Source organism: Aythya fuligula, chromosome 3 (genome assembly GCF_009819795.1).
Source record: "Aythya fuligula isolate bAytFul2 chromosome 3, bAytFul2.pri, whole genome shotgun sequence".
NCBI classification, from domain to species: Eukaryota; Metazoa; Chordata; class Aves; order Anseriformes; family Anatidae; genus Aythya; species Aythya fuligula.
Window position 1 is genome coordinate 41,283,004 of NC_045561.1, and position 16,070 is coordinate 41,299,073.

General features: G+C 43.2%; 1 protein-coding gene across 1 annotated transcript; it reads right to left on the minus strand.

The window, feature by feature from the left end:
- Positions 1–4,101: 4,101 nt before the first annotated feature.
- NTPCR (nucleoside-triphosphatase, cancer-related) lies at positions 4,102–15,831 on the minus strand. Its single transcript, XM_032185506.1, has 5 exons — positions 15,756–15,831; positions 13,303–13,465; positions 12,282–12,378; positions 9,164–9,373; positions 4,102–4,682 (listed from the first exon to the last, which is right to left on the minus strand). Exons 1-5 carry the CDS (start codon positions 15,787–15,789, stop codon positions 4,614–4,616), a joined length of 573 nt encoding a protein of 190 aa, XP_032041397.1. The 5' UTR covers positions 15,790–15,831; the 3' UTR covers positions 4,102–4,613.
- Between the last annotated feature and the right edge of the window lie 239 nt (positions 15,832–16,070).

Sequence of the window (16,070 nt, forward strand, 5' to 3'; positions counted from 1 at the left end):
GCTGAATTCTGTGCAGCTCATTTTAGAAGATTAGAATTACCAGTGAAATTCTCCAGCATGTAATAAGCATCTTCTCATCAATGCATGGTGTTTTTGTGTGTTTTTTTTTTTTTTTTTTAAACTACTCAATTATTGCCATTTTTAGATTGCTCCCTGCATTGGGAGTTGGTATTTAATTACAGTCTTTCACTAGTGCTTGTACATCCTTAAATCTGCAAGACAGACATATTACTTATAATTAACTTTGCAGTAGGTCCAGTGTTAAAGATTCACCTCTCATTCAGCCTTCTCAGAGTTTTACAAGTCAAAAGTGGTCTAATGCATGATAAATAATGCAGGCCCTGCTTATGCCATGCTGTGTGCAATTTTATGTTGGAATTAGAAGCCTCCTTGCCAAAAATGTCCTTGATTCTCAGGCTCTGAGAGAATAATTGGTACCTCATATTCCCTCCTTTTTTGCACCAATTAAAACCTGCAGGTGCACTAATGTTGTCATCTGGAATCTTGCTGGTACATCAGAGGTTATTTTCACCAAATGTGTGCTATTAGTAAAATTAGCCCATCAGGGGAATTGGGAATGCTCTGTTTGTTGTTACAGTTCTCTCAAGGCTTTCCAAATATTTTACTAGTGCAAGACCAGACAATAAATTTTTTACCTCTAAAGTAAACACAAGGTGTCATAAAAACTAACTTCACCTGGAAATATTACTTTCTCCCTCGGTGCGTATTTGAAACAGGCAAATCATTTCTTTGCCTGTCTCAGATTTAAAGGCCAGAAATGACTGGTAAGATCATCTAGGAATTCCTGCTGAACACAGACCACAAAATGTCTCTTTATTTCTCTTAAAAGCATGGCGTATCTTGGAGAGAAAATGAACTTAAAGTAAGATCAACAAAATAAAGACTCACCCGTCTTGAGACAGGTAACTGAAGGCAAGAGCCCCTGATGTCAGTGGCAAAAAATACCCTTTGATTTAAAGGGGCTGATGTTTCATTCACAGTTGAGAGAAGGAAAAATCCACCTCCAGTGTTGGTAAGTCGTTCCATTGATTAACTCCCCTCACCTAACTACAGAAAGTATTCCTTGTACCATGAGACCATGTGCAAGGCACCATCAGCACACTGCTCAAAAGTTATGAGAACTGAAGATTTTTCCAGTCTAATTATGGAACCACAGTAGGCATCACAGCATTACTTGCAGGGCAATACACCTTGTATGAGGAATTAGCATTACTTAACAGTGACAAAGTGAACTGTCTCAACTGGAGTTTGGAGAACTGAGCTCTGCCATCACTCCTGAAGAAACACCCCTTCCCACCCTCTATGGAAGTGTCAAATACCCCCATTTTATTTAGCTTTAAAGGTCAGTCCTTCCTTAAGGCTTGCTAGAATTTTGCTAATTATGTAAACCTTGAAAGAAATGTTTTCCAGCATATTTTACAGCTTAACTTCTTTGACTGAAGTAATGGGACATCCAGCCTTTAAGAGCAGAAAGAATTATTGTTGAAAGCCTATGGCACGTAGCCCTGATAAAGTTTGCTTTGGTCTCAAATCTTTCACCTCTAACAAGGTGCCTCAACAGTGCTTTGCATTTAACACTAATAAGCAGTCAAAAAAGCACCAAGCAACCACTGCAGGAGTTTTCAGGCTTCATGGTTTAAATATCTGTTTCAGAAATACCTCGATTATGGCTTCTATGTAAGTCACCTTTCTGAATGAGGTCCTTGGTTCCTTCCAATAACTTCATTTCAGATACAGTGGTATATTAAAATAAAACCACAGTTGTCAGCGTCCTCTTGTTCAGCAAACTAAAGCAACACAGTGAAATGAAAGAAGAATTTCATGAGGTCAAAAATCCTGGGCAGTGTATTTTTTCTTAAATAAGGGTCTCTTCAGCTTTATGCTGTTCAATAAACTACCTGAGTAAGGCAGGAGCAAATTGTTCCCCAGGCCAAATAATGATCCTCTCTAACCCTTCTCATTTTACCTCCCAATTTAACCATGAGAGGCAATTTCCAGTACAATTCTCAGTATATTCAAGAGAGATGTGTTCACACCCATTAGAAGGCATACTCTTAGCACTGTTACTCCCGTACACGTAAAGTTGCAGATGCAAACTCCTCCTAAAAGTTTGTGGACATCTGAAACAAAGCCCACATGAGCACATATGGATGACTGCGTAAATCTGTGCATCTCAAGCACATGAAATGAGCTGCACAAACCCCATATTAATACAAGTTTGTGGGATAAGGTGCCCAAGCAGCATGGGAAAGCCAGTCACAAAACCACCCAGCACCAGTACTGCAGCAGAGCACGGCAAATTCCCCCTGAGTTGTGCCAGCATAAGGCACAAAAACTAAAAAGCAATATCCAGCCTCATGGTTCACCTGGGCCTTGATCTTGTTCAGATTTCTGGGTGGCAACAGTCAGAGGTTTTATCTTTTCTCATCAGCATGAGATCGCTTTGGGGCTGCTGCAGAAAGGGCAAAGAGGTTGGGTTTTGAGCTCCCTCTTGAGTGCCCTGCAGTAGCCCTCAGGTAGCACAGCGCAGTTGCCTCTGCTCTTCGTACTGCAAATCCTGACGCGATGGTTTCATTCAGCCAGTGGCCTCCAGCTGGACACAGAGAAGCTGCTGCCATGCCAAGAGACAAGCACAACGAGTGTCCTCTACAAAAAGGAGAGAACAAACACCCTGCAGGCTCCTTGTCACACAAGGTGCGCAATGGAGCTGTACCACTGCTGTCACCAGACTCAAGCAGGTAAGATGGGATCTTTCACATGGGTGAGATGGGACCTTTCACATCCAAAACACAGAACCCAGCAGCCACCACCACCACAGGCAATGACTGGTAAATGCTGGGGTAAGAGCTAGACATGATCTTGCATTGACAAGGTTGCATTTCTCAGTGCCAGTCCTTTACAGACAGGGTTTGGAGCCATCCATCCATCTTGTCTAACAACAGAGAAAAATGCCTGGGGTAATTACTGTGGATTTACAATACCTTCAGGGCTCAGTCTTATTTTGTGAAAAGCAGGCAGGAGCTGTATGTTCCCAGAGGGGATCTCTGCAAGGAATTCTCTTTTCCCCAGATAAGAAGGCAACCCCATTATCCAAATGGCTGTGGCCAGGATGGCACTGTCATGGAGCTGTCAGGGAACAGGGCCACGGTGTCCTTTAACACGGCATGTCCCTCCTGCCATCCGGGCAGGGACAAGGTTTGTACCAGACCGGCGTTGCAACACAGGAAAAAGAAAAGACGCTCCCTGCAAGCTCCCATCTGTTTCCAGGGCACCTGTAAAAAAATTCCTGTCCCCATCCAGCCCCCTAGAAATGTTGGTGTCAGTTTGCACAGAAATAGGAAACAAAATCGATGTTTGAAAATGCCTTTAGTTTGCTCACTTTAACAGTCGTTGAACCAAACAGAAAAAAGTTAAGGAACAACTCAAATCTTAACATCTTACAGCCAGAGATGACTATAAATTGTACAAGGAACAGGAGTGCACCTGGGAGGGAATTCTGTTTTCGTAACATGCAAAAACAGATTATGTGCAAGTACTTTTTCCTAACACTTTTGCAAACCTCAGAGGAAAAAGACATTGTCTAACACTGTCACACACATCTTATATCACAACTATTAAGTGTGTACAGAATTGAATAAGGAAAAAAAAAGCAAAAAAAAAAAAAATATCAGTAAACATGATGGCTTGTAAAACCCATATAGACAAATGCAGAATTAAGTCAATCCTGACCTCATAAACTGTCAAGATTTGATTCAGCTCCATGAACCTAAAGCTTTTTTTTTAAAGGGGTGTGAAGCAAGGCCGCCATCTAAAACTTTAAAATTAACCCAAAAGGCAGCCCTCATAACTACTGTCTGGGCCATTTAAGAAAGGGTATAGTTGGTTATGTTTCCCCCTGAAGTGGAATTCTGCATGTAGCATTTGGGATTACAGGAAATTTCCCTGGAACTCTCCATAACCCTTCTTACCACGCAGCTGAGGAGAGAGGTGCCGGTTGGATAGGGGGTAGGAATCCACTCCCTCCTTCCACCTCATGAATTGTCAGCACCCCTGGTGAAATTTTGACACACCTCAACCAGGTCAAAGTTAACAACAGTGTTTATTTATACTCAAGCCAGGCAGAGCACACACACTTTTTGGGCACAGTTGTATTCTGTTACACTGGGGTTAAGTTCTGGTTCCTCAACGCGCATTACTGCACGGGATGTTACAGACCCCAAACTGCTCTCTGGCCAGAACAGTCCTCGTCGCTCTGAAGGACTCAGATCTCTTACCAGATTTGGCAACTAACTGCTTTTACATGGTGTAATTAGGATCGGAGTCAGACTGCCTAACTTCCAAATACCCAGGTCAGATTTTCATGTTAACTATGGATCTCTCGAAGTTTTGAATGGATCAGCTCATGACCTGGACGAACAAGAACCCTTCCATCTCGTTTTCACAGTTTAGACTATTACCAGCTTTACCTTGCTTACCCTGGAAGCTCTAGTAAAGCCTCCAGGAGCTTCAGCAGGAAAGGCAGATTAAATATCCACAAAGCATTATGTTTTGTAAAAATAAAGGCTTTAGTGTTTACAGGCAAGAAAAGATCTTCATTTTCTGCAGGACTCCACCGCTGCCAAGATGTCTTGCAAAATGTTGTTTCTGTTTTCCTTACTAACCTAGAGAAAGAGAAATTAAAACTGATGTAATTTGATGAATAACCTCTACATCACTTTTTACTCCAAAAAACAAAGCAGAAATTCAAATGCATTTCTTTCTTGGTGGAGGAATGTTGAGTGTCGAACACCTGCCTTCTTGTACTACTGAGAACACAATAAGCTAAAGCCACAAACCTGCACATGTAATTGAATATTCAGTGATCTTTTTGATTTAATTACCCATGGCATTTTACAGTATTATTCAGGGCTTGAATAACTAACAAGAATTGCTCAAAGAAGCTCTGTGTACTTTCGTCATTACTAGAAATCCTTTTTGATTACCAAGCATCATTTTTCTACTATAAAGTGGAGTTCTTACGCTTGAGAAGATTTTATTTCCAGGGATGACAGCCTGAGTCAAAAACATCTTCGGTGAAAAAATTAAAACAGGCTTAACAGCACAACTGTGTACTTAGAAACTTTAGCACTGCAGGGCAGAAACTCCTTGAAAGAGAACTCAGACTACCTGAAGAAGCTGGGGGGCTTCTGTGTTGCACTGAGGCATGTCCTTGGTTTGATAGTCTGTGGCAATGCTGGGCATTAAGAAGAGCCCGTGTGGAAATCCACAGTCCAGTGTTTTTTCTGGGTCCATCAGTGTCGCAGCACCTGCAGACCGCTGTGAATTGCCAAGGAAGCATTGCCAGCTCAGCTCCCGGGTACAGCAGTGACAGAGCACAGAACGGTGGGGCTGGGGGTGCAAATTACCCCTTCCTGAATGACCCTGCCCTCATGCAGAGCCTGGTGACCCACATTATGTACGTGCGTGGCCACAGCATCACCAACCAAAACCTGGGGAGAGGGCTGGGGTGGTGCAGACAAGAAACCCCAGTATAGATGGCATGAAGCTCTCCACCAGCAAGGTTTCATTGCATTCCCTGTAGCTGCACTTAATACCTGAGCATGTGGCTCTGTATTCCTTCCAGTACTATGGTCAGTACTGAACAGGAGAAAGTCTGTTATTATTATCATCATCAACAACAAATTGGTGACAGTCCTACATGAAGAATTTAACCCCAGGCATCTATTGCTATTCAGTCACAGACATCCTACCCAAATGCTGGAAAGCTGCCCTATAAACCTAGAGACAGCGGTCTCACCTATGGCACCTGAACTCAAGAGAGATCAACATGGGACTGATGAAAAAGTGATGTTAAAAAAAAAAAAACAGGAAAGGACTGGGAAGATCTGCCTGGAAGTTGCTGTTTTTATTGAGTATTGTTCCAAGGCTATTATAAGATAAAAAGAAAGGCCCACAACAGCAAAGAGCAAGACAATAAAGAATGGAATTGCTCTTCAGTAAGGCTATTGAGACACCCCGAGGTAAACAAGGCACAGAGCACAGACGAGCCAAACTCTAAATCTCACAGCAAGTGTCCTGACATCCTGACTTTCAAAGGACCTTCTGAACATTTAATAGCTCTTCCCACTGTCTCACAGCCAACAAAAACAATACTGCATTTTATCTGCCCCTCTTCCATACCTACATGCCAGAAGTCCAGTGAGAGCACCAGAGCGTGTGCCAAGTGCTGGGAAATTCTCACGAGTGTTTTGCAAAGGCTGCTTGATAGATACCAGCCTCCTCTCAGATCTGGAGACATTCTGTGCAGGCAGCTTTCCCAGACAGAACCAGTCTCCCAGTATCCGTGCTGAATGTACAAAGAGATGGGCAGTTTCTTAGGGAGCAAAAGCAACTGCAGATACTGCTTTTGACTAAGCATTTAGGTAATCTGGAAGAAACGATCACCTAAACTCCAAGCATGCAAAAGGACAGAAGCTTTCATCCTCTCACAATTCAGGAACTGTTGAGGAAACAGTGCTAGCAGAGAGCATCCAACTGGAACCTCACCTACTATCCATTTAACTCTTTTTTTCTGTCTCAAAAGACAGAAATAACCAAACTTCACTCATGGGTTTCATGGAAGCAAAATTAATAGAAGGGAAAATGGGAGAAAATGAATCATGCCAGCTGCTAGGGATAAAGTGATCCTATTTATGACTCCACGTCTGCAAAACTACGCAGAGCCAGGCAGTGCAAAAAGAGCCCCTGTACTTTCACTGGAAAGTTTAGTTCTCAGCAAAATGGAATTGGGCAACAATGGAAAAATATGTGTTAAATATCAGATCCCCTATCGTTAAGTGCTCTAGATAAAATAAATTAAACATTGGGGACCGAATCTCAACTGCTTTTAGGGCATCTGGACCCATTTACACCAACTGAATATGCTTTCAAGACAGAAGGGGCTGTAAAACCCAAAACAGCTGTGTCCAGGCACTTAGTGTCAAACATCAGAACCATCCCTGTGACAATAAAAGAAGGATCAGAAAACCCTGCTGAGTTACTTGAATGCAGCTTAACTCCACGCTAAGTGACAAAGCAGACAGAGCTATTTTGGAAGATAGCCACCTACTTCTGCACACTTCCAGGCATCATAAAAGTTAGCAAGAAAAAACTACCGTGGGCTCTCTGGGCACTCCAGGCTCTCCCTGTGCCACAGCCCTTCAGTGAGGTAGCTGGTGATCCGGCATTTACTTCAGGCAGTAACACATCCGACTCCCCAAGGGCAGGTTCTGCTCCTGCTCATGCACACGCTTTAACTAGCTGGGAAAGAACATGTAGCGTGTCACGGGAGCTAGACAGATGCTCTCCTGCACAAGACTTTAGCGTAGCAGGTCTCTTGTCATCGGGGAACTATTGCAACCTGCCACGTTTCACACTCTTGCTTTTGGCTGAAGGATCTGCCAGAGAAATCTGTACTAAAACAAAGAAACCTGCATGTTCTAATCTCAGCATCATAAACAGGATGGCTCGTTTTATTTTTTTTTAGTAAAGTTTTTTTTTGTGTTAGAAAACATTGCTCCATTGAAATGTACAGCAAGACTTCAGCTGGCTGTAGACATTTAAGAGAAAGACGCGCTGGCAGACTGACACACCCAATCACCTGGGGCTGAGCAGCACGTGCCCTCAGAACATCACCTGACACGAAGAGACAGTGGAAAGCTCCGAAGCTTCCTTGAAAAGCCAAGCAGTGCTTTCTAGCACTTTGCTTCCTTCCCTGAGAAGAAGGAACACCATAGCCTCACCATGACTGCATCCTATGCAGCAAGTGACTGCTGCTTCAGTGAGGCATTTGCCACCAACTCTCCCTCAGTTCTTCCACCAAAAGGCAAGTCACAGAGAATTCACACCCACGTGCATCCCTGGTCAGTAGCACAGCAAGCACGTCAGCTGCAGGGTGGGAAACACGGGGTTTAGTGTCTGAAGGGAAAGGTAAGAGCCAAATGTTTATGGGGGAAAGGAACATTCTCTTGTCTTTGCTCCTAGGGCTGCTTCGGCACTTGGACAGGCTTTTAATTCAAAAAGCAGAAAGTAAAGATGAGGAGGGGACCACCAACTAGGAGAAAGACGAGGTACTTTTCTGAGCACTGCAGTTCTGTTAATGTCACTTTGAAGAGGAAAAAAGGAAATGGAGGTTTTTCTTTCTCTGCAGAAAGTAAGATCATTCAGGACAGGGTTGTTGTGATCCAAGTGAAGGAGGAAGGAAAAAACAAATCACAACCAAGTACACGCTGTCACTGTGACCTGCATCCACTGCAGACCAGGCTGCAGCACCGTACTGCTCTACAGCTTACTGCCCCTGCTAGCGAGTCCCACTTACTGTATCCCTAATTTATAGATCCAGAGAGTTCAGTTTTGGATATATGCCTTAGTTCTCTCCTAGAAACAGTAACACTGAGCAGAAAAAACAAATCAAAGTGGGGGCTGTGTTTAGCTTGGTTTTGCAATGTATCCAGGGCACTTAGAAATGTTAAGGGAACCTCTCATGTATTCCTGTGGACAGGCTGATCTGTTGTGGTGAGTTTTTGAGAATTTCTCTGTAACTGATCAGAAATGCACTTTGAGGCCCTAATATCCTGAAAATTATGTCTGTAAAACAACATAATGAATTCCAAAGTTATTTCACTGACTCCAGAGAAAGCACACTCCATTTACAAGTGTCTTTCTTCTAGAAATCATTTCTGCAAACCCCACTGCTGCTTTTTTTTTCCTTGAATACGATTACTGGTAATATTTCTGCAAACCAGTCTGAAAAAAAAATAAAATCTGACTGTACTTTAAAAGGTTTAACTCTCAGGAATAATGAATACTTAGATGGTAATAATACTACAGCAAGAAAACCTTTAAAAACAACTACATCATTACTTCCACGGCCCCTCACAAGCAAAGCCAGCTGTGAGACTGCTACAGTAAGTGCCAACTGCGAGGGTTTTTTTTAATAAGGTGAACACCTGCCCATTAAGAACCAAATGGAAACTAGAAAACTTATTTCATACAAGCTACCCACAGCTATCAACTGGTAGTAACAATTAGTTTTTAAACAGAGCCAAATACAAACCAGCAGCCCAGCACAGAAGGCTCTTTAAGAACATTTAACGTTACTCACGTTGAACACTTTAACATCTTTCCTACTTCTTATTTCTTCAACAAGATCCAGTGGCTTTCCCTTCGGTACTGGAATCGTTCCAAGTACCACGGTGCCAGGGTCGGTCAGCGTTTCCCGAACAGCTCGAACAAAAGCCTGGCTGAAGAGCTCCATCTTACCAATCTCATCTATGACGCAGATCTTTTTCTCTGAATCGCTGCCGTGGTTTACCTGTGGAAAAATGCATCGGCAGGCTGTAAACAACACAGAGCTTAGAAACAGCAACAGAAACAGTTTCTGTGCTAATAAAAATTACCTCCACAAGAAATCGATTACATTGTAATTCTGGGGGAAGTGGAAGAGTCAAAGCCGCTGTTGGTGACTGACAGGCTTTAAATTTGTCATTTATATTTCAGCAAAGATTGTTGGAAGATGAGAATGCAGGGACAGCGTAAATACCTAAACACCAACTACAATAGGAAATATTCATATCAGTTTTTCCTTCAAAGCAGCATTGGCCCTGTAAGAGCTATGTGACAGTTCAGAACTGCACTTTGCCTACCTAGCAACTCTCATTAAACCTGAGGGACTCCTGTTTCTCAAAACATTGGCTTCTGCATTTCAAATAGATCAATATCCACACCGCACAATTATTGAAAAAAGACTTGCATTAAATCTAGATTTGGAAGCTTGTCTTCTTGTAGCTACAGGATGCCATTTGAAAAACAATTTTAAATTGAGAAGCCTGCTCCTTGTTGTTTTAGCATAAGAAATGCTAAATCAAATTTTTATACCCTTATCTTCAGTTTCCAAGTTGTAAGTAAGATTTCAGATTTCATAAAGATTACTCTTCCATTATCAAATCATACAGCAGCAGTTTTGCCTGTGCCAGCTGAGCCCCTAATGCTGCAAACTCAGGCATGCAGAGAAGCGAACAGACAGACCCAGGCAGGTCTCAAGGACTTTACCTCTGGCTCCAGAATTTGTAGCATCATGGTAAAATTTCAAGAGGTCAAAAATGTTTGTCCAAAGTAGAACAAGAAGTCAGTAGCCAAACTGCAAACAGAATTGTGCTGACCTCCCCAGAAGCAACGGTAACATTCACCTTCACATTGTGCCTCCCTTTTCTGTCTGATCTATTGCTCTGGCATAGTCTCTTGCCACAAAATTGACTTGAACATCAGATTTGTGATTAGAACCTCACAGCACAGCAAGCAATGCAGAGGCACATTGTGATAGAAAGCCTCTAGAGTTGAAAAAACAAAAACATAACTAAAAGAAACACCAAATAAAACTAAAATCAGAAAGAGTGTAAGAAGGGCAAAAAACAGCATTTCCCTCAAAAAAACTAATTTTTTTAAAGCTATCTTTAAAAAGCTATCTTTTTTTTAAAGCTATCTTTAAACCAGGACATTTCCAGCTTTTTTCTCTCTATTTACTTCCAGAGAAGTGGAAGAGCTGTGTAACATGCATCCTAAAACTTTTTCAAGCCAAGTCCCTGCTGAGCTGCTGTTTTATTTAAAAAGCTTTCACAGATCAGTCAGCTAAAAAGCCAACAGTCTCTAGGTCACCCCCAAAGAAACAGAACATTTTGCTTTGGATACAATCCTCAGTCCTGCCCGGTAACGTTTCCAGAACCAAAGAGCTCACCCACTGTAGGATCTATCCCAGTTCTCAATGGAGCGAGCAAGACCCAAACCGTAAGAGCTGAAGCTGCCTGCCAGCCTAACCAGGCGCCTTCCCACTCCCCGCTGCTCTTTGATCAAACCAGACCATGCCTTGTTCATTTTCCTCTTCTCGTCTCAGGTCTGTGATCTTCCTCACCCTCTCTTGTCCTCTCCCCGTTCTGTACCACGTACATGCATGACCACATCCCCACAAAACGGATTAATGGTGCTTTCAGTGAGAACAGGGTCGTGCACTCTCCTACCCCTTTGGCCCCTTTTCTTCCTCTCTTCGCTCTCCTGTACTTCCAGAAAGCTATAAAACAATCAGAAAAAATGAACACTGCTAATACCCTTCTAGCAAGATCATTCGTGAACTTCAAATATATTAAGACAGCAGTAAAAGGATTCAGAGTACAGCACTGACTTAATGAAGCCTTTTTTATTTATTTTAAACTATCCTTCTATTTACTAACAGTAGATCAAGTTACAGTGAAGTTAAATATTTTAAAAGTCCCATTTTATTCATATTCCCTTTCTCCCTTGCCCCTAACATCTTTACTTTCCTCCTCTCAGCCTTTAGCTTTCCTTGACAAAAGCAATCTGACCCTCAATCTCTTTTTAGCCCCTTTGCACCCTTCTGTTTTATTACTTTTTATAATTATTATTATTTTTCTTTTTTTTTTTTTTTATTTTCCTAAGTTCATTAAGAAGTCCCTTCTCCCTTGGCCCCTTGAGATTTGGCAGTGTAGAAAAATCACAACATGATTTTTAGCAGTACTGTTCAGCAGCTGCTGCACAGCTTATGATATGTTATTGCCAAAGTCAGGTCTGTTCTTGTTTAATTTTGGAGAGGGGAAAGGTTGGGATGAGAAGAAGGAAAAGGAAGAAGGGACACAAGCGTAATATTGCTTGTACTGTTGTAACAGGATAATAGAAGGATATGGAAAAGCCACAAAACACTCAGTGTGCAGCAGCCTGTCTCAAATTATAGACTGCTGTAACATTTAAAACCTAATAGTAATTATGTAGCTGTAAACAAAAATAATCACTGGATTCAAGAAACAATGTTTCTACTGGAAAAAGAAAGGAATCAGTGAGAGGGGAAAAAAGAGATATAAGAGGAGCAGCAGGAAAATCCTTTTTCTTGGACCTTCTAACTCCTGCCAGTTGTGTGTTAAGCCACCTGTACGTTTTGTTTACCTTACAACATGGAATCTGGTGGTATGGGAAGAAACTTCCTATCGGCTGTCCCTCAGCCCAAGGACAGCCTGGTCACAGGACGATGTCACATCAAGGAAATGGAAAGTGAACTCAGCCCCTTCAGCTTCCTGATCCTGAAGTCGATCAGTATCAGTGACACCCAAGAAAGAGGCCCTTTATTACCATCAAAAACTAGGGCTGTACAAGGGCCTTCTGATAACGCTCATTATCATCAAGCATCCATTTTTCAGCAGCTTTAGTGTAATACTCACATTTCTCAGCACAGGTAGAACCAACTGCTCAAACGAAACGAGGTCTACAACATACTGTCCAACTCGATATTCACGTCTTGAAGCAGAAGAATCAGAACTGAATTTGAAAGACATAAACAGATCATTCTAAGTAGTAAATTTAATGAGAATTGACTGCAGTCATTTCAAGTGCATTTATTAGAAGAGTTACCCCACTAAGTCAAACTCCTCTTAATTCTTCAAAGGAAAGAAACTCTGTAAGCCACGCATTAAGTCATGCTGCAGATAGCATAATTCAGATAATAAACATACCATAGGATACCTTCAGTACTATGCAAGCTTAAATTTGAACGCTGTATAGAAGAATAAAGGAATATAAAAGCTGTCAGATATATCTGCACTGAAACCAAAATAAACACCTGCAGTTCATGGAAGCATGCGAGCTACCTTTGAATTAGGTATTGAGACATTACAGACAGCAGCACAGCAGTAGCCCAAGGCTCAGAATGGGCTCCCAAACGCTTAAATGGTTTTGGGAAAATAATTGGAAGGTTTCCACGTGCTGCATCACATACGCAAACATCATTCTTTTTCTTAAAATTCACACATGGGATTTGTGGGCCAGTCAGTGGCTCCTTAAAAGATGTTGCATGCAATTTCACTTTAATTTTCAGATTTTGTACCCATCAATTAGCTTGTGGAAACAAATAATCTTCCTTTCTGTCTACAACAAGCTATTCACTGTATCCCAAAGAGACTTGGACTTGTGAGAAAAGGCTGAGCACTGCTTCCTCTACTGGTGTAAAACGGGCACTAAAAGAGACCATCCTTCTCTAGCATATTTTCCATGTTTCACTATGCCATAGACATAGGCAACAATGCAACAATGCAAGGATCAGCCAGGTCATGAGAACTGAACAAAGAACCTGACATGAAAGCCATATGTGCAATGGTAATCGCCTTCTGGAGGAGCATTTAACATGCTGACACATGAGAGAGGCATAAAACAACAAGCTGCTTATAACAATTAAAACTTCAGTACCTGACTCTAGATAAAGGACCTCGTTTTCCAGATAAAGTGACAACATCAAATCCTCTTCTTCTGCCACCTTCTTTAACTTCCTCTGTGTAAAATCCATCAACGGGAACGTCTGAGGATCTTAGTGCCTGAGTGACTTTCTGAATCAAAGTAGTCTTTCCAATCCCTAAAATCGTAGGGGGAACAAAAGGTACACAGGATTAATCTTCTTTGGAAAAAGCCTATTTTTTAAATACCACAGCAATGACGTGATTTAGAACAAATAAATAAATAAATAAATAGCCAGTGTTTATTTTTAAGAAAAATTTACAGACTTAAAAAGTGGTAGGAAAAGCAAGTACAGAAGCACCTTTTGAAGTCCACGTTGTACCAACACCATGTTTTATTAGTCTTTAAGAAGTATGCCTACAGTGAAGTCACAGCAGAATGGTAAAAATATCCCAGGCTACACTAAACTTGTTCGCTTAGTGTCTGGACAGGCCACGAAGCTTGCCCTACGATGGGCAAACACGCAGGAGATTAGCCCATGCTGGGAGCCACACCGTTACACAACTGATATCCAAGCTAGCTACAAGGCTGACTGATCAATCTCCTTTTCTTTATCACTGCTCTTCACTATCTTTTAAGATCAGAGATGAATTCATCCTCTTTTTAGATTAGGTCAAAACTGATTGCTATTACCAGAAGCCTGACTTCCAATGGATTAAGCATACAATACTTGTATCGTGTCCTAGCAATTGGAAGCACTCAGTACCCCCAAGATGTCAGATCCCACATGGCAAAAAAATACTTCCAACAACAGTAATTGAAGCAAAAGAGGTTCTGACTAGATATGGGGAGGGAAAGGCTTTTTATTTTTTTATCGTGAGGACAATCAAGCCCTGGCACAGGCTGAGCAGTGTGGTTGTGCAGTTTTCATTCTCAGAAGTTTTCAAAACCTGACTGGATAAAGCTTTGAGCAACCTGGTCTCATAGCTGGCCCTGAATTTCCTTCCTGTGTGAATTATGCTGAGGTCCTATAACCAAGTCTCCCAGATCTAAGAAAGATCATTAAGACCCTTCCCATCTGATGCCTCCTAGCACAATTTAATGTACCTTCTATGTGAATGTTGGCCATCTTCCAGGCACCCTCTGTTCTCACAAAGGAGCCATTTCCCTTCTTTGCTGCTTTAGAACATCCCTCAACAAAGCTGAGCATAAAAGAAGCCAGTCGCCTCTCAGAATTTATTGTTAGCACTTCATTTTTTATCGTTCTTATTAAGAAAATCTGCTTTAGAAGATGGAAATTACCCTGCAGAGTAACTCTTTAAATTGCTGGAGACAAAAAATATAGATGATTGTGATGTGTGTAAAGACGCCAACAGAAGCCTTTTCAATAGGCAAATTCCTTCCCTAGATTTTAAGCAGATTTAGGAACTACTTCACTGTCAGTCTCACAGAATGGTTTGGGTTGGAAGGGCCTTTAAAGATTACCTAGTTCCAAGCCCTGCCATGGGCAGGGACACCTCCCACCAGACCAGGCTGCCCAAAGCCCCATCCAGCCTGGCCTTGAACACCTCCAGGGATGGGGCACCCACAGCTCCTCTGGGCAGCCTGCGCCAGGGCCTCACCACCCTCTGAGGGAAGGATTTCTTCCTATTACCTGATCTAAATCTATCCTCTTCTAACTTAAAGCCATTTCCCCTTGTCCTATCCCTACACTACCTGATAAAGAGTCCCTCTCCAGCTTTCCTACAGCCCCCTTCAGGCACTGGAAGGCCGCTATAAGGTCTCCCTGGAGCCTTCTCAAGGCTAAAATACCACAGGCAAAACCTCCTGTGGCTTCAGGGGCACCTTAGCCAAGCACAACTTTTAAAGTTGAAGGCCAGAGGGACCCTTGGCATTTGAACGACAACAAAATAACAACAGTGGCACCACCAGTACCCGCCGTCTTTCTGAGGCCTTGTCTCTGCATGGGAATTGATACTGATGCAGCTAGGTGGGTGTGATCTCTCTGATTTGGTTACCTTCATTCAGTTAATTGCCAAAGTAAGCTAAAATGATTCAAAGCGAGTTTAAGAAAGCTTAAAATTACACACTTATCTAATCAGAAGAGTACATTCAATTTCAATTAAATGAACAGAGGCGAGGCCAGGGTCGGCCCAACCTCCAGCGCCTGCCTTTATTTATGGGGGCGGAGAGGCAGCACGAAGCGGGGAGTGAGCGTGTGTTGCTGAGCCCAGCAGCAGCGTTTGAGAGTAATTACAGCCAGCACCAGGACCAGGAGAAGGCTCACAAGAACGAGAACCAGGCCCACGGCTTTATTAAAGCGAGCTCGGCAGCCGGAACAACAGATCCGGCCATTTACCACCCTTACAGCTCAGCCCCGGCCGCCCCCCGCAGGCGCTCCCCGGCTCCCAGCGGCTCCCCCCGGGCCTGCCCTCGGCCCGCGCTGCTCCGGCTGCCAGCGCCGTTACCTGGGGGTCCCGTGAGGAAAACGTGCCTGGCCATGGCGGCCGGCCCCGCTCCGCACCGGGAAACGCCGCCCTCACGCCGCCCTCGCCCCGCCTCGGCCCCGCCGCCGCCGCAGCACGGAGCCGGCCGGGCTCCGGCCCCCTGAGATGGCCGCCCGGGAAATGGCGGGGCCCGGGGTGGCGCCGGGGCTTGGCGCTGCCCCGCGCTGGGGTTGGCTCTGCCGTGGCGTTTGCCAGAAGGGGGGTGTCGTTTAAGGTTAGGGGAGAGGTGAAATGGGAGAAAGCTGATTTCTGACACGTTTTTTTTAGTCAGCTTGA